The sequence below is a fragment of the Capricornis sumatraensis genome, chromosome 23, assembly GCF_032405125.1.
Source record: "Capricornis sumatraensis isolate serow.1 chromosome 23, serow.2, whole genome shotgun sequence".
Classification (NCBI taxonomy): domain Eukaryota; kingdom Metazoa; phylum Chordata; class Mammalia; order Artiodactyla; family Bovidae; genus Capricornis; species Capricornis sumatraensis.
The window spans coordinates 45,339,698-45,358,384 of record NC_091091.1 but is presented as its reverse complement, the minus strand read 5'-3'; the positions used below and the strand labels follow the sequence as shown (position 1 = coordinate 45,358,384).

Below are 18,687 nucleotides of genomic sequence, written 5' to 3'. Positions count from 1 at the left end.
CGTATATCCAAGTCAAAAGCGTTTTTAAAAAGCCTGCGGAGCCTCGCGCAGGGCGCCCACACTCGTTCCGAGGGAGGCCCGCCCTGGCCCCGGCCCCGGCCCCCTTACTCTGGAGCTCCATAGAGGAAGCTGCTCCCGGGCTCCTACCCGCCGAGCCCCCGGCGCCGCAAGCCCCTTCTAACGCCTCTCTTCTGGGGGGCCGGCGTCGCTTCGGTTGCCCTGACAACCCGGAGGGCGGGGTGGGGGGGAGGAGGAGGAGCAGGAAGGACGGCGAGAGGGAGGGACCAAAAGACACCAGGAAACGCGAACGAGCGCGAGGGCCCTCTCGTCTCCAGGGGGCCAGCGAGCGCGGCGGGCGGAGGGCGCCCGCGGGCGGAAGGCGCGCTGCCCCGGGGCGGCTTGGTCGGGCGGTCGCGCCCTCCCCGCGGCGGCCCTCGCGTCCCAGGCGGGGCCTTCGGGTGGGGCCCCGTGGGCCCTCCGTCGCCGATCCGAGGCGTCCGTTCGTCGGTCCGAGCGTCCGGCGAGCTCGGCGGGGAAGGGCGGCCGCGCCCGGGCCTCCGTCCGCAGACCGCAGGTAAAGGCCGGGCCGCGGCGGCGGGAGGCCGGGGTGGGGGCGGCCCGGGCTCACCTGTTGCGGGCCCGCTGGGTCGGCCCTGGACCACCCCGCCCCGACTGGTGAAACGCCCGGGAGGAGACGCCCCCCCACCCCGAGCCGCCCCCCAGCCTCGCGGAGCCGCGTCCGGGCGCGCGGAGCGGACCCGCCCTCCCTGCGGGCCCCCGGGCCGCGAGGCTGGGGGCCGGCCACGGGGGGGGAGGGTGCGCCCGGCCGGCCCGGGGCCGGACTTCGGCCACTCGTGTCACTTTGGCGGGCAGCGCTTCTTAGCAGATGGGAGCAAGTGGTCGGCAGTGGGCCGAGCGCGTCGCCCGGGTCCCGAAAAGCGGGGAGAAGGCGCCTCCGCTGCGCACATTGCACTGTCATCCCGAGTGTCACCTTTCAGGCCGTGGGCCCCAGTCGGATCTTTCCGGGTTTTAGTATTGTGTATGTGTGTGTGTGTTTCAGGGCTCCTGGTTTTCGCTCCAAGTTGTAGCACCGTGTGCGTGTGTGTTTCAGGGCTCCTGGTTTTCGCTCCAAGTTGTATCACCAAGTGTGTGTGTGTGTGTGTGTGTGTGTGTGTGTGTATTTGTTTCAGAGCTCCTGGTTTTCGCTCCAAGTTGTGGGCACCAAGCTCGCACGTTCTGTACCAAAGCTTGGTAGGGCAGTGAAACACACCGTAACCTTTTTTGTAGCAAGATCCCACACCATTGTCTTTTTTTTCTCCTAAGAGTGGTTTTGAAAACATCGATGCAGGTAGTGCTTTCAGGAAGCGTTGGGGATCACCGGGCGTTTTATCTGGTAGGCTGTAAAAATTCAGACCACGGGGAGGGTGCTGTAGAGGTCAAGAAGAGCAACCCTAAGGAGAGGAGAGAAGGAAAAGAAGGGGAAGGCACGTGCAGGTGGGAGGAAAGGCATGATCCGTGCAGTGCTCCGGTCTGAAGATTTTGGCCCCTCCATCAGTTCCTCCTGCTGCCCTAGACAGGACTTGAGGGGAATGAAAAGAAGAGAGCGTTTTGGGGTCATGTTAGTGACTGCTCATTCTTTCCTACCCTGCAGATGACAAGGACATCAAGGAAAATTACTTTCAGAGGTTAATTGAACCTGAGAAGCAGATATTCTGTGATGGAAAGGGACATTTATTATATTCCACCAAATTGGGCTCTCCCCTCTCAGACTGTTTGGGGACTTTTTCAGATTCATTGTCAAAGCCGCAAGGTTTATGTTTATGTGGATATTGACAAGCAGTGTGATATATACAGAACCTGTAATTCAACAGCTACAATATTAAAGTAATAAATTCAAGTTGGAAGGTAAACACTTCATGGTACCTTGACTACCTGTTCTTATTACTTAGAGATGTGGAATGGGTTTTTAGACAGAAAGGCTCTAAGATTAACAGTCCTTCTGTAGTACAGTCTTTTCAAGTTCTAGTTTTCACTTCATTATCCAAGTTATGAATTGGTCTTTTCACTGGAGAAACAAACATAATGATGTTCATTGATGATGTCATAGTCAAAGTGAGAAGATAACGATTAAAGCTTGGCTTTTATTAACAGAAAAGAGGAGGTAGGGTTAAATTTTCCATATAGTAAAGGATTAGGCACTTGTATTTAAAAAGAAGAACCAAAATTGTAGATTTTGATGTAACAAGGACTCGAGAATTTAATAGTTATATGCAGATTTTTTTCTTTTTTTACCAGAGGATAATTGTGTTATAAAATGGAGATATGTATTGGTAAATATTTTGTAGTATAGATGAACGATTTTATCGATAACTATGAGCTTGACATTGAGGCAATCTTGCACTGACATATTTTAGGTAATAGGTGACATGAGCAACTGAAAAACAGCATTTGTTTTAGGGGATTGTGTACCTGTGGAACAAATGACTAAAGAAGGGGGTGAAAATGAGGAAGGGATACATACAAAAATGTCCAAGGCAGGGGTTGGTATTCAGTTTCTTTTTCTCCAGTAACAATGTACTTGTTAAATGTCTGTTGAATGATTGAGAAGAGCTTTAAAGAAATTGCTCTAGATAAAGGGACCGTGCTTTATTACTGGAGGGGATGGCCTGAGGTCGGTTGCTAGCGGCTGGGGGTTGAAATGAATGGTAAAGGTATTGGTTGCCCCTTTGGGTATTTTGTACTACTTTTTCTATTTGTTTTCACTGTCATGTTCGGAAAAGTCTCCCAGCTCTTCACTGGAGGGAATAATTACATTATTGTTTACTTTGCTGATGCTCAACTACACCTAGCAAGCCAAAGCACTGTCCCAGGAAATAACAAGGTAGCAATTAAGAGACAGAAGTGGCCTTTCTTCTTCTTGTTTAAATCTCTTGTCCGCATCAGAATTCAAAGTAAAAGTAATTCCTTTAGGAAGTTAACATGGTTTAATTCAAGTAGAATGATTTCAAAAGGAAAGAAAGAAAATAAAGCAGATGAATGTACTTCTGTTTCATAAACTTACTTTCATAAGTCAGAGGAAGTTTTCATTTTTGTTTCTGGATTTCTGTTTTTCCATAGTGAGGGAACTCTTCCCTCTGTTACTTTCTAAAACTCAGAAGGAATTTGGTCAAAGGCAGAAAACAATTATATTTCCATTTTTGCTGTTTCCTTTCTGTCCTCCAGACCTGTCATGGTCTGCACTCAAATTGTTGGACTTAAGAAATGCCTCTCTGTTAGCCCTTTTAATCATTCATGGTGTAACGGCTACAGAGCCACGCTGCCCACTCCCCCATCTGCTATCTGGAGAGCCTTCCCAGGGTGGGTGCACGTGTGTTCATGCCGTCGCTCAGTCATGTCCAAGGCTTCAACCCCCTGGACTGCAGCCCGCCAGGCTCCCCTGTCTATGGGATTTTCCAGGCAAGAATACTGGAGCGGCTTGCCATTCCTTTCTCCAGGGGAACTTCCCAACCCAGGAGTCAAACCCGCGTCTTCTGCATCTGCTGCATTGGCAGAGGGATGTTTTACCCCCTGAGGCCCAGGAAGCCCCCAGGATAGGTGAGTGCCCACTGAGTGCACTTCTGTTCCCCCCCGGTGTCACTGTTCACTTTGGCACTTAGCCCTACGCTACACTATACTTTCTTTTTTCTTCTTAGAATTTTTTTTTTATTGAGGTATAATTTATGATATCGTGTTAGTTTCAGGTATATATTACAGTGATTTAGCCATATATATTATATATATATATGTTCCTTTTCAGATTCTTTTACCTTAAAGATTCTTTCCAGTATTTATAAGATATTGAATATAGTTCTCTGTGTATATGGTAGGTCCCTATTGGTTATCTATTTTATATATATACTATACTATCTTGTAGAATTTTCTCATTTTTTGTGTGTATGGGTCTTGTGCCTCTGATGAGATTAAACATTTTAGAGCTAAGTCCATGACCTAGGCTGCTTCTGTATTCCTTTCAGCTCATAGTGGGTTTTCAGTGTGTACCTGATAATTAAGTAGGATAATAATAGAAGACAAGCCTTTAGTCAGGGATGATTGCATTAATTCCTGCTCTTCCATCTTGGGAAAGTCAGGGGCCATTATTTCCTCATTGATAACTCGGGATGATAAAACCTGCAGTGGTTGTCAAATGTGATTATAGATGTGAATGAAAATTCCTTGTATATTGCAAAGAATTTATTAAATGTAAAGGGTTGTCATTAACTCCAGCGTACACACAGCAAATATTCGGTGAGCACCTGTAATGTGTTAGGTACTTCCTGGGACCTGGATTTCTTCTCCAGGAGGGACTAGGAAATGACCTGATGGATTGTCTGTGAGGGCAGGGGGACCACCCAGGCAGAGGAAGAGATTGGGCAGAGGTACAGGGGATAGGATTGTGGCTGGAGCAGAGAGAACATACTGGAAAGCTGGAGGGGCAAATACAGGCTAAGTCAGAAAGAACCTGGGAGTGAGGCTTTTGTCTTGAAGGTAATAAAAGGCACTTGAGTCAGTGACGTGACCAGTTTTGCATTTGACAGAGGTCTCTGGCAGCTTGTGAATGATGTCACGTTGATGGAGAGCCACAGATAGAGGCAGAAAAGCAAAACTGGAGATTTTGCAGCAATTCTGTGAAGAAATAAGATAACTAAGGCTCTGGTGGTGATGGTGTTGGGAATCAGGAGGAGGGGCTGCTGAGCGAGGTGAAATCAGCAGCCTTGGAGATGCTGGAGGTGGAGGTGGGGAAGAAGCCAGGGATGACTTCCTGCTGACGACACTGTTCTGTCAGTTGCTGAATCTGGAACGTGAAAGAAGCCTTTTGTTTCTCAGAGGTGTGAGAAGTGGGGTAGATGACAAGTTCAGTTTTGAACGTTCACCCTGAAATTGCCTGTTATCTAAGTTGGGACGTCCCGTAAGTGTTACTTGGACGTGTGGGTCTGGAACTGGAGAAAGAAGTCTGAGATGAAGATAGAAACTCGGGCGAAGCACTCAGTGATTGAAGTTAAAATGTGAGTGAGATTCTCCGGGGAGGTTATGTGCGGTGAGAAGAGGGCTGGGGATAAAACTCTGGGGTAGAGACTGGAGAGGAGGGGCCAGAAAATCGGGAGAGATGGACAGACCAGAAGCCCTGCTCTCCCAGGCCTGCGTGTTGGTGCTCCCTGGAATGATCCTACTTTCCTCCACCTGCCTTAGAGTGCTCAGCGTAGTGTATCCATTGATTCTTGTTTTAATAAAGTTGGTGCAGAATGGCTACCCACGACTCTGTTAGCACGGAGGAGGAAATGGCAGCCCACTCCAGCAGTCTTGCCTGGAGAATCCCACGGACAGAGGAGCCTGGCGGGCTACAGTCCATGGGGTCGCGGAGAGTCTGACACGACTGACTGAACATACACACACACACACACACTTTGTGAAAAAGGTTCCTCATATTTCTTGTTTTTCACAATCTCCATTTAGAGCAACGATTCAAGTAAAATATAACTTCAGGAGGTATGATAATGCCCCAAGCAATACTGTCTTTGATAAAGAAGTTGTATGAAAGTTCATTTTGTATATGTTGTAGGTAAAATAAATACGGTGAATTCCTTAGGGAGACTGACAATAGCCTATTTTTAGTTTTCAACTTTGATTGGCTCATGCATTTGTTCAGATATCTAACTAGACTGCATAAATAAGTCAAATTAATATTTTAGCATACTTTATTAACTTTGCTTTTACTCAAGTGTCAGTTTTTAGAGTATTATCCAGTAAAAATAATCATCCAAATAGTGTTAAAAAGCACTGAGTGGCCCAGCCATTTGAAATTCTAACAAAACCCTTGATTTATAGACTTACATGTAGGGAGTAATATGTTATTATGCTACACAAACATTGACTGAGCTTGGGAAGTCTTTATGTGCAAATTGCCAGTAGAATGTAGAATTCTTGAAAAAAAAATGTGCAGGATTGATAATTCAACCTGTGTTTGGTATATTATTGTTATTATTGAGATATTGCTTGGTTGTGTCTGACTCTTTTCAACCCCATGGACTGTAGCCCGCCAGGCTTCCCTGTCCGTCACCAACTCCCAGAGCTTGCTCAAACTCATGTCCATTGAGTCAGTGATGCCATCCAACCATCTCATCCTCTGTCATCCCATTCTCCTCCCACCTTCAATCTTTCCCAGCATCAGGGTCTTCTCTGATGAGTCAGCTCTTCGAATCAGGTGGCCCAAGTATTGGAGCTTTAACTTCAGCATCAGTCCTTCCAGTGAATATTCAGGGTTGATTTCCTTTAAGACTTACAGGTTTGATCTCCTTGCTGTCCAAGGGACTCTCAGGAATCTTCTCCAACATCACAGTTCAAAAGCATCAGTTCTTTGGTGCTCAGCCTTTTTATTGTTCAGCTCTCACATCTCTACATGACTGCTGGAAAAACCATAGCTTTGACTATACAGACCTTTGTCAGCAAAGTAATGTCTCTGCTTTTTAATATGCTGTCTAGGTCTGTCATAGCTTTTCTTCCAAGGAGTAAGCATCTTTTAATTTCATGGCTGCAGTCACCGTCCACAGTGATTTTGGAGCCCAAGAAAATAAAAGTCTGTCACTGTTTCCATTGTTTCCCCGTCTGTTTCCCATGAAGTGATTGGACCTGATGCCATGTTCTTCGTTTTTTCAATGTTGAGTTTTAAGACAGCTGTTTCACTCTCCTCTTTCACCTTCATCAAGAGGCTCTTGAATTCTTCTTCACTTTCTGCCCTAAGGCTGGTGTCACCTACATATCTGAGATTATTGGTGTTTCTCCCAGCAATCTTGATTCCAGCTTATGCTTCATCCAGCCTGGCATTTCACATGCTGTACTCTGACACTCCATGGGGTCGCAAAGAGTTGGACACAAGTGAGCGACTTCACTTTCACTCTGCATATAAATTAAATAAGCAGGATGACGGTATACAGTAGGATGTGCTTTTGGGGAGCTCTGAGCCAATTAAAACAAAGGAAAGCAAAGGAGTAATCTTCTTAAAAGCCCAGTTATGTTAAGTCCATTGCTTTTGATTAAAATAGAGTACACCTGGAAAATAAAGTTTTCATATTAGATATTTGATGGCAGCTCTCAGTATGGGTGATTACAGCTATGTTTTCCTTTCCATGAAAGAACCGTCATCATACTGTATGTTTTCCCGGCCACCCTGCCTGATACCTCCTGTAACATCGAGTGGTTCTCTATCCCACAGTGTTGCTGCGGGAGCCTGCTGTAGTTCTTTAACGCAGTCAGGGAGCAGCGTGGTGCGACACGGTTGAGCACACACTGGACCCGTTCCTGGGACACATACCTGGGGCGAAGCTGAGAGCAGACTGCAGGACTTCAGCACCTGCTCTACCCCAGCTGAGCAGCTCGAAGCTGAGTGAATTAACTAAGCTTCTGAAGGCTTAAATTTCCTCATTAAAAAAAAAAACGGAAATAATAAAGTAAACCCTCATGGGGTCCTTAAGAGTTTAAATGAAATAATCCATATAAAGTGCTTAAGTACTTCTAGCATCTGGCGCCCAGTAAGCACTCCGTAAAGGCTAATTGGTAGAATCATCCTCATTATCATTATTGCTGTCCATAGTGCTAGTCCAGCTTCGGTGGTTGGATAGGACCTTTGTTTTCAAAGTCTGCAGTGTGCAGACCAGTGTCAGTCCACAGACTCTTACTGGTTTGCAGTGAGATTAGGAGCTGGTGCCAGAATGTAAATAGACTGTGGCCCTAATCATACTGTTTAGTTCAAGGTAATAGCAAGACTTCTTCAGGGAAGGAAGCAGCCAGTTAATTTACACTGCGATGCAAGCTCCTTATCTTGTCACAATCAAGCACTTTGAATAGAGTTGGTGTGGAATATGGAACTAATGATCCTGTTCTCCAAAGAAATAACAGCCCTCTATCCTGAGGACAGTCATTATTCACTTGCAGTGCCTCATTAACCTTCCTTTGTTCTAAACCTTGTCATCATGGTTCACGAGTATATTGTTTATTATTTCAGCTAATATGTATTGGTCACATAATCTTTGCAAAGGCCTATGTTATGGTGTAGACTCTGCAGAGATGACTCAGAAGTGGATCTTGACCTTAGGAAGTCTATCATAAACCTGGAGCTGGAGGACGCCACGTGAAAACCTGAGTGAATGTGTCGAGCACATGTGCTGAGTTTGCGTTAGTGTTCCAGCGTTGTTCCAAAGATTCCACGTAGACAGATGTTTCCTTTTACTAAGTTGCTCCCCTTGTTCAGCATTCATTCACCAAGTCGTGTCTGACTGTTTGCGACCCCATGGACTGCAGCACACCAGGCTTCCCTGTCCTTCCCTGTCTCCTGGAGTTTGCTCAGATTCACATCCGTTAGAAAGACTTCTTTATTTATGTTGGCTGTGCTGGGTCTTTGTGGCTGTGTGTGGGGGCTTTTCTCTAGCTGCAGGGTCTGCTCTCTGTTGGGCACAGGCTTCTCCTTGTGGTGGCTTCTCTTGTTGTAGAACTCAGGCTCTGGGCACTTGGCCTTCACTAGCGGCTCAAGAGCCCCAGAGCACAGGCTCAGTGATTGTGGTACTTGGACTTAGTTGTTCTGCAACATGTGGGATCTTCCAGAACCAGGGATCGAACCCGTGTCCCCTGCATTGCAAGGTGTACTCTTAACCACTGAACCACCAGGGACATCCTCTAGGATTTCTAACAAATTACTGACTCTCCATTTAATCCTGTTGGCAAACATTTGAATAATAAATAATTTCCTCTTCTGCAGAATATGAAGAGACTTTAAATAGTTATTAAATTATTTTTAAAACTTCCAATAAAAATTAGCACAAATTCTTCAAGAAAAATGCCTTGGTCACATAAATAGTGTCAAAACAAATTTGGAAGTTACATTAAAATAATTTTTTAAAAGGCAAGGTGTTTGTGTAAGTGTGTTTTTCCCAGAACACTTTTCCTAAGCAGTGGAGAGGAAAAAGGATAGGCTGTAAATTAGATCGTAGAAAAGACCTGTTTTCACAGACCTTTGTGAAAATAATTTTAAATAGTCAAGAAGTGGTGTTTAGTTTTTAATATTTCTGATAATTTTTCACTTGAATGGGATTTGCTGGTTTCTCTTACTTCCCTTGGACTGCAAGGAGATCCAACCAGTCCATTCTGAAGATCAGCCCTGGGATTTCTTTGGAAGGAATGATGCTAAAGCTGAAACTCCAGTACTTTGGCCACCTCATGCGAAGAGTTGACTCATTGGAAAAGACTCTGATGCTGGGAGGGATTGGGGGCAGGAGGAGAAGGGGACAACAGAGGATGAGATGGCTGGATGGTATCACCGACTCGATGGATGTTGAGTTTGAGTGAACTCTGGGAGTTGGTGATGGACAGGGAGGCCTGGCGTGCTGCGATTCATGGGGTTGCAAAGAGTCGGACACAACTGAGCAACTGAACTGAACTGAACTTACTGCCCTGTTTGGTAAGCTTACTCATAATTCCAATATCCATTCCATTCTGCCATTTACATTCAGTTGGCTCCAGCTCTCCTAGAACTTGTCATGCAGTAGTAATAAAGAAAATTGAAGGTAGATATTAGAAAAATCATAGGTAATATTTAGAAAATTGAGTAACACGTTAAACAAAATTGTAAAGAAAAGCAAAATGTTTAAAAGATAAAAAATTTAATCAAGAAATGACTGAGTTAGACCCATGACATTTAAAATAAAACTTAATAGTTTTAGTAATAGCTTATCCAGTCTTTCCTGATTGGGCTCTTGTCTCATCTGTGAATGCACCTGTCCCTGGATCTTTTCTTTTTTCTGTTGCATACCTGTCATTCTTCCTTCTTTTACTTACTGGAAAGAAGGTGAAAGTGTTAGTCACTTAGTCGTGTCCGACTTTTTGCAACCCCATGGACTGTGGCCCACCAGGCTTCTCTGTCCACGGGATTCTCCAGGCAAGAACACTGGAGTGGGTACCCATTCTCTTCTCCAGAGGATCTTCCCGACCCAGAGACTGAACCCAGGTCTCCCGCACTGCAGGCAGATTCTTTACCGTCTGAGCTACCAGGGAGGTCTTCCTTATTTAACTACGAGATTAAGAGTCTTTGTTTGACCCCCCGCCTTCGTTTTCAGCTAGACTGTAAGCCCCATGAGGACAGGACCCAGCCCTGCCTGTTCACATATCACTCGCATGTTCACAGGCCAGATGCTTAGTAGACACTTAAATATTGGTTGAATAAGAAAATGGAAGACATGAAAATGCAGGCATGGAAGATGAGAAGGCTTGAGAATAGAGAAAACTTATTAGATTGAGAATAACACCTCTAATAAAACACAATCTGATGTCAGTCTTAAAAGCGTAGAATCCCCAAGGGACAGAGGTTGAATCACTCTCTGATGGCTAATCAAGTACCCACTGTATCTGGGTTCAGGCTGTGGAAACTGCCAAAGAGGATATAGCTCAATAGTGGTTCGAGCAGAGAGACTGAAAGGAAAGATAGTGTGTAGTACAGATGGTTCAGTAGTTCCCTAACCCTTATTGGTTTAAAGCCTCCTCATATTGGTTGTTTACAGGTGACCCGAAAGATCGGGGGGTGTGCTGGCTGTGCTTGAGGCACGCTGTTGTGTGGATCTCAGTGCACCTCTGTGATTTTCTACACAACCACTCAAGTCATCAAGAAAAAAGCAGCTCTAAGAAATGTTGAAAAAGGAGCTAATTTGTGATATCTGTGCGTGGTTCATGCGAAAACTTAAGCTCGCAGATATTTCAGTTGATGGATGTGCTAATTCACCAGACTCTCAGGCCATAACCTTTAAAAACAGCAAGGGTCTATTCTGTGCCATATTCGGGGGCAAAAAAGTCACTGAAATCCAGAAACATAGTGAGTTCCCAACAGAAGTGTTTCAGCTCTATTGATGCAGCGGTAGCCAGCTAACTGGAGCTCTAAGTGGAATAATATAATGAAAGTGCAGATCTGTGCACGAGAGGCTGCGGTGGAGAGCCTGGGGAGAAAGGCAGGTGGCCACGGGTGTCTGGGATCAAAGGCGAGATGGAAGGGACAGAACGCGGTGAAGTTTTGAAGAGCTTGGTCACTGACCGAACAGAGGGCAACCCGGATAGTTGAACAGCAGTACCCTGATGTGCTAGCAACATCATTCATTCATTCAGCAAGTATCTGTTGAATGCTTTCTATGTGCCAACTCTGCCGTAAAGGTGGGGAGAAAAACAGACACCTCCCCAACTCGAGGTGCTTGCGTTTGGCAGAGGGCTCCAACAATAAACAGATGTAAAGAGAAAACAGGGCAGGCTAAGGAGCTGGGGGAGTGGGTTTGGGGCACAGGGGCGTGGCTGAACGTTCAGACAGGGCAGACCTGTGGCAGGGAAGCCCCCCGTGGCAGAGTTGACATTCTGTGAAGGTCTTTAGGGTATAAGGGAGCTGGCCATTTGGGTTTCAGAGGAAAGGAGCGTTTTGGGCGGAGAGCAGAGCTGGCCCTGAGGCAGGCGTGTGCCGTGTGTTTGAGGACCAGTGAGGGGGCCGCCTGAGCAGAGAAGTGTGAGTGAGAGAGCGAGCCAGGGAAACTGGGGCAGGGAGGTGATGCCTCTGGGTCCCACAGGCCTTGCAGGTCCTGTTAAGGATTGTGGTTTTTCCTTGGAGTAAGGTGAAGTTTCTAAATCACGAGAAATTTTTTGAGCAGAGGAGACCTAAGTAGACTTTACCAGGATCACTTTGACTGCAAGAGACTAAGGGTGGAACCAAGACCAGTCACGAGGATGTCGCAGTAATCCAGATGAGAGGTTAGTGGCTCAGACCAGCTGTTGATGGTGGACGTTATGGGGGTCTTGATATATTTTGAAGGTAGAACGGGCATTTCCAGATGTATTAGTTAACTGTTGCTCCTGTAACAAATTAGCGCAAATTTAGTGGTAATTTATTTATTATCGTAATTTGCTTCGGTTAGAAGTTAGTTCATCATGGTTTGGGATTTCCCTGGTGGTCCAGTGGCTGAGACTCTGTACTTTCAATGCAGGGGGCTCGGTTTGGAGCCCTGACCAGGGAACTGGGTCCCACAGGCCCCAACTAAGAGTTGATGCTGCAAGTCTCAACTAGAGACCCACGTGCTGCAACTGAGACTCAGCACAGCCAAATAAAGAAATAAAAATTAAAGTACGTGTTTTTAAATGCTCATCACTGGTTTAAAATCAGGCAGGGCTGTGGTGCTTTCTAGACACTCTAGGAGAGAATTCCTTTCCTTGGTTTCCCAGCTTCTAGAGGTCACCGCATTGTGGCTCACAAGCCCGCCCTCCATCCTCAGAGCCAACAGCATCGCATCTCCCCAACCCTTCGTCCTTGGTCGTGTCCCCTCTGACTAAACCTGAGAAGGGGTCTCTGATTTTCAGACCCTGCGATTAGCTCGGACCCACCAGCACGATCTCCCTTGGCCAAGGTCCTCAACTTGATCACATCTGCAGCCCTGTTGTCAAGCAGAGTACATATTGAAAATCTCAGGCCTTTGGACACGCACGTCTTTGGATGCTGCTGTTCTCTCCAGCAAGTTCATTGACGGATCAGAGATGGGATTTGAGATTTTAAAAAAAATGAAGAATACGTTCAGATTTGGGGGTCTGAGCAGTTAAAAGGAAGATGAGCGGACCAGGTGCATGGCTTTGGGGCAGATGTCAGCGCTTAGCTTTGGGAACATGAAGTTTGAAATGCCTGCTGACTGTCCGCATTGGAGATGACTAGTAGGTAGTTGAAAGCACGAGACGAGTCAGGGAGAGAGGCTTGGTGGGACATATGAACAGGGAGACCGCCACATACGGTGGCATTAGAGCCGTGAAACAGGATGAGACCTTACCAGGCCTTTTACAGAGAGAAGAGGTCCAGAGAGTAAGTGTTGGGGGATCGCCAGACCTGTGCAGTTGCTGAAATTGTACAGGTGAGGGTTTGGTAGGTGTGAAGAACCCATTGATATTCAGTTGAACATGGGGGGGAAAATGCAGATGAGGAGCATCAAAGAGTGAAACAGTTATTCAGGACAAATTTCACCATGTTATTTGACTTAGTCCCTTGAAAGCTTTATCCTTGTCTATGGACTCCATTTATGTTTCTAGAATTACTGGCCCAGAGCCAAAATATAAATGGCTAATATGTAGCTCGTTAGCCACGTGTTAACTTCTGATTGTTTTCTTGGTAAGGTGGTTTCGTGTTATGCTGGATAATGTATTATTTTCATAAATGCTCATTTAAGAGTTGTAATAGATGCACTTTAGAGAGCAGTCTTTGACAAATTATGTGATCTACAGTCTCACGTAGGATAGCTTTGAAAAATGGGCAAATGCCAGTTTGCTTTCAGATTTAAAATTCTTGTCATAGAAGGTAGTTTATATTGATAACAGGACAGATTTTACTTTTATTTTGAGTGACGTGTAGCCATTATTACTCGTTTTCCCTTATTTAGGTTGCTACTATTAAATTCGCCAAAGGCCAGGACACAAATCCCTTGTGTGTATTTAAGCACGTCTGGGGGAAAGGGGGGCTTCCTTGGTGGCTCGGTAGTAAAGAGCCCACCTGCCAATGCTGGAGACTCGGGTTCAGTCCCTGGGTCAGGAAGATACCCCGGAGAAGGGAAATCCCAAGGAGAGAGGAGCCTGGCGGGCCACAGTCCATGGGGTGGTGAAGAGTCAGACACAGCTGAGCGATTAAACAACAGTGACGAGGAGAAAGTGATCGGCACGGGTCCCGCCAGTTGCTGAATCGGTGAGGAGAGCTGTGTGTGTCTGTCTTTAGAGCTGGTGGGGTCAAAACTCAGCCACTCGTCCCTCCAAACCGGGAACTCAGTCTGTAGGACAGTAAAAGGGTCTTGTGGACACAGCAGGGGAAGGAGAGAGGGGGACAAACCGGAAGAGCAGCCGTGACACTTACCCACCACGTGTGTAAATAGCCAGTGGGAAGCTGCTGCACACCGCAGGGAGCCCAGCCTGATGCTCTGTGACGACTGAGAGGGAAGGGATGAGGGGGTGGGGGGTCTCGAGAGAGAAGGGACATACGTATGCCCACAGCTGACTCGTGTTGTTGTACGGCAGAAGCACAACATTGTAAAGCCCGTTACCCTCCAGTTAAATAAAGTAAAAGTCGGTCAGTCATGTTCAACTCGTTGCGACCCCATGGACTATGCATTCCATGGGATTCTCCAGGCCAGAGCACTGGAGTGGGTAGCCTTTCCCTTCTCCAGGGGATCTTCCCGACCCAGGGATCGAACCCAGGTCTCCTGCATTGCAGGTGGATTCTTATCCAGCTGAGCCACAGGGAAGCCTAAGAGTACAGGAGTGGGTAACCTTTCCCCTCTCCAGGGAATCTTCCTGACCCAGGAATCAAACTGGGGTCTCCTGCATTGCAGGTGGATTCTTTACCAACTGAGCTATCAGGGAAGCCCAAATAAATAAAGATAGACCAAAAGAAAGAAAAACAGGTCCCGAGAGTGCTGCAAATAGGTGTCGCGGGCTTCACCGCTTTACCCTTCAGACTCGCTGGGGTCAGCATAGAGCCCTTTGTGGACTCAGCCTTCACAGGCATTTCTGTGCAACAAGGCTGTCTGGTTCTAAGCACCGTGTAGGAGAGTAGTTAGAGAAGCAGATGGGAGCGACCGTGTGACGTGGGGGCCACATCCCTGGGGAAGGAGAGCTCTGTGGCCGCGTCTGGCCTCTGGCCCCCGTCACTTCAGGGAAATCTGGAAACCTCATTCTCTTACAGGAACCAGTGCGTTGGTGCCCTTGTTCAGTTCAGTTCAGTTCAGTCGCTCGACTCTTCGCGACCCCATAGACCACAGCACGCCAGGCCTCCCTGTCCATCACCAACTCCCGGAGTTTACTCAGACTCATGTCCATTGAGTCCGTGATGCCATCCAACCATCTCATCCTCTGTCATCCCCTTCTCCTCCTGCCTCCAATCTTTCCCAGCATCAGGGTCTTTTCCAGTGAGTCAGCTCTTCAAGTCAGGTGACCAAAGTATTGGCGTTTCAGCTTCAGCATCAGTCCTTCCATTGAACACCCAGGAATGATCTCCTTTAGGATGGACTGGTTTGATTTCCCTGCAGTCCAAGGGACTCTCAAGTCTTCTCCAACGGACCTTGAGTCATGAAGAAACAGTTAAATCCCGAGTGTGCTCCGTTTAGCCGGCAGAAGTCTGGTTTTCTGCTGCTGGAACTTGGTGGCCCGTCCCGTGGTTCTCCGGGTGACTGGGCCCCCGTGGCCGCTCCTTGTGCAGGCGTCCTGTCGGCCGGGCCTGTGGTCCTCTGGAGGCCGTGCCGGGGTGGGGCGCCTTCCACCACGCACCCACGTGGGTGGCAGGCTGTGCCTTCTGTCAGCAGATGCCCAGCTTCGCTCTCCTCCTAGTGGCTTCTCCACCTCGCAGAACGACAGCTGGCTCCGAGGGAGAGTGTTTTCAAGCAATTGAACGCCTCGGAAGTAGTCCAGCATCACTTCACTGCATTCTTGTGGTCACAGCGAGTCACGGGGCCAGCTCAGATTCACAGGGAGAGGAAGTGGAGTCCACCGCTCTGTGGGTCATCTCTGAGCCACCAGAACAGATACGTAGGTGATGTGTATCTGTACACATGGTTTGTGTGAAAAGAGGCTAGGTCAGCCTTAGCTTTCTTCTAGAAAGATGCCTATTCAGAAACCGTGCCTGTTCCCGAGGATTCAACGTGGTCAGTACTTTCTAAGTAAGACTTTAATTACAAGATGATCACACTTTTAGGGAGCACTGTAAGAGAAACATTTCAAAGACACATGTTTGGTAATAGTAATAGTGCTGCCCCCCCCTTTTTTTTTTTAAGATAAAACAATATGCGACCATGGGGTGGCAAAGAGTCAGACATGACTGAGCGACTGAACTGAAAACAATTCAGAAATAGTACCTAAGGCAGTCTTCAGTCATAGTAACAGTAATTTAATTTACATGTAAGATGAGATCCCTTGGAAGGGATTCTAATCAGAACGAAACAAAAGCTGAACATAAAACTAAGCATTGACTTCTCTTAAGCAGTTGAGGTTTCTGATTCTTGGGCGCCGTCGCAGAGTCAGCTTGTCCCGTGATCTCAGGCTGTCATGTTTTTGGAGCTTTTCTGTGGCTCTGGTCTCAGTGCGGAATTGTGGAGTTAATGCGCATTACATTTGTATTATCACACCTTGACAGTTCCATTATAATTTTTAAACAGTGGCTTTCAGAATGAGTTTTGAAGAACTCTGCCCTCATAGAGCCAGCGCGTTCTTTCCCCACTGTGGAGATCAGTTTCTCCCTCTTGTGATCTGTGACTTTTTAAAAGTTCTGCACCAGTCTTCGTCCTACCCCCAGAGTATCCTTATGTGTGACCAGTGCCTCGTTTATTAGTTTAAGCCCTGGAAAGGCACTCAAGATTGTTTCCTGAGTGACTGACTGTTTCCCTGGAGCCTGACTTGACCAGTGGAGAAGTGTTTTGTTTTCATTACTTATGGTTAGAAGCTAGCCGTTTGAGACTACTAACTCTGACAATCTCGAGCAATAATTCTGATAAATGAGGTGCCATAAAAAGAGTGATCTGAGTGACAAGATATCATGAAAGGTATTTTATTCTGCATTCTTTTTTACTTGAGTTTTTCTTTCCTTTCAGTTTCCCCTTGGTTAATGTGAAAAGGTGCTTATTTCCAGCACTACTGATTGAATTTTTTAAAAACCACCAGTGATTGGAAAAGGAAGGCTCCCTTCCCTGACACATACAGACTATTCCTAGTGTAAATTTTACCCTTTCTTAGGCAGTTTTTCTCTTCTTCATTTAAATTAAGTGTTGTAATTTGTTGCCTCTTAAATCTAACATGTTGGGCTTAAGACCCAGGGATCTCAAGAAATATGCTTGAGATTTCTGGTGTAGTTAAACAAATAAAAGACCTCATTAACCAAAGCTAGCATAGCCTCAGATGGGAAAATATAATAAATTCACTCACTTGGCTTTGTAAATTAGCACAGGCAAATGTAAAATGAAAAAGAAAATGTAATGCTCTTTTAAACTAAATAAATAAATAGTGGAGTTTCTGAAGCCAGTGTGGGGGAACACTCACCAGGCCCTCAACAGTTAGAGGGTCTGCCGTCTCCTTTGTGATGGGATTAGTGACCACGTGATGGAGCCTCATGCTCACAATGTCCGCCTGTTGCTCCCGATTCCGCTGTCAATCAAGATGCCGGGACCTGGGACAGGGGTCAGCAGGGAGAATCAGGTCCCGGGTGGGCTCGTGCTCAAACTGGCCAGGGAGAAATGGCAACCAACCAGACCTGAAGAGCGAGTCTGCATTATTACTGGCCTTTTAAACAGGCAGCAGAAATGCCAGACAGTAACCCGTTAACAGAAAAAATCAGGCTTTTGTTTTAGAATGCCTATTGCTTTTCTTCTGAGCATCTCGTATGTCTGTGTACCTGACTTTCCTTCTTGTTTAGTTTGCGTCTAGCTTTATCGACCATCCCTGAATGCGCAGAGGAGTGCTGGAGCACAGCAGCCAACGCCGCAGAGAGCAGATGCAGGCCGGAGGAATTCAGCTGGCTAGGGCCTTGACCTGCAGTCCCGCAGGTTGGGACGTCTGAGTTTGTGTACGGAGACAGCTCTGTTTGCAGTGGGTTGTTGCAGGAGAATGCCGGCGGCTTAAGCTCCCTTGGACAAGATGGAAGCAGCAACCCTGGAATGTCCTAACTCCTCCTCCGAAAAACGCTATTTCCCCGAGTCCCTGGATTCCAGTGACGGGGATGAGGAGGGAATTCTGGCGTGTGAGGATTTGGAACTTAACCCTTTCGATGGCTTGCCATATTCATCACGTTACTATAAACTTCTGAAGGAAAGAGAAGACCTTCCAATATGGAAGGAAAAATACTCCTTTATGGAGAAGCTGCTTCAGAGTCAAGTTGTGATCGTTTCGGGAGACGCTAAGTGTGGCAAGAGCTCTCAGGTGAGTAGCCCCTGCAAAAAGCAGTTGGCTCTGTACATCGTACTTTTTTAGCGCTGAAATAATTATAGCATCACAGCCTATCATTCACACTAGGCTGTGAATGATATTGTCTAAACCGAAAGACGAAACAGAAGGGAGCCTTAGCAATTCAGGTTCCTCAGATAAGTTACTTAACCTGATTTTGTTTATGAAAGCCGGCTGAATGAAAGTTAATACTTATGAGGATATTAATCGTGTTTATTGTACCACTGAACTTTCTTTAGTAGAAGAATCTATTCAAATTATTTTGTTGTAAAAAAAAGTATTCTGTCATGCATATTGTATTTTAAAAGATGTTACTGGCCCACGGTAAGTTTTGGAATTAACTGCCGTGTTTACACGTCTAGCAGTCTGATACTCAGAATGCATGGATACGCTTGTTGGGGACGTTGGTCAAGCTACAGAAAGTTAAAAACACAAGGAAATCTTTGTTTTCCAAACTCTGAGAAATAACAGAGGGCTTCCCTGGTGGCTCAGTGGTAAAGAATCCCCCTGCCTAGGCAGGAGACACGGGTTCGGTCCCTGAGCCAGGGAGACCCTCCAGAGGAGGAAAAGGCAACCCGCTCCAGTATTCTTGCCTGGGATGAAGGAAAGAGGAGGAAACGGTTGGCACAGAAAGCTAGTGACAACTTGTTGGCCAGTTTGTTGTTGTTGTATTTGAACTCGAGGTTT

At 46.5% G+C, this 18,687-nt stretch overlaps 1 protein-coding gene across 1 annotated transcript in view; it reads left to right on the top strand.

Moving 5' to 3' along the window:
- The first annotated feature begins 469 nt into the window (after positions 1 to 469).
- Positions 470 to 18,687, top strand: part of DHX32 (DEAH-box helicase 32 (putative)) — a 51,179-nt gene continuing 32,961 nt past the window's right edge. The window contains exons 1-2 of the mRNA XM_068961216.1: positions 470 to 574; positions 17,474 to 17,976. Of these exons, the coding sequence (XP_068817317.1) occupies positions 17,695 to 17,976 (282 nt within the window). The 5' untranslated portion in view covers positions 470 to 574; positions 17,474 to 17,694. The remainder of the gene's footprint in view (positions 575 to 17,473; positions 17,977 to 18,687) is intronic.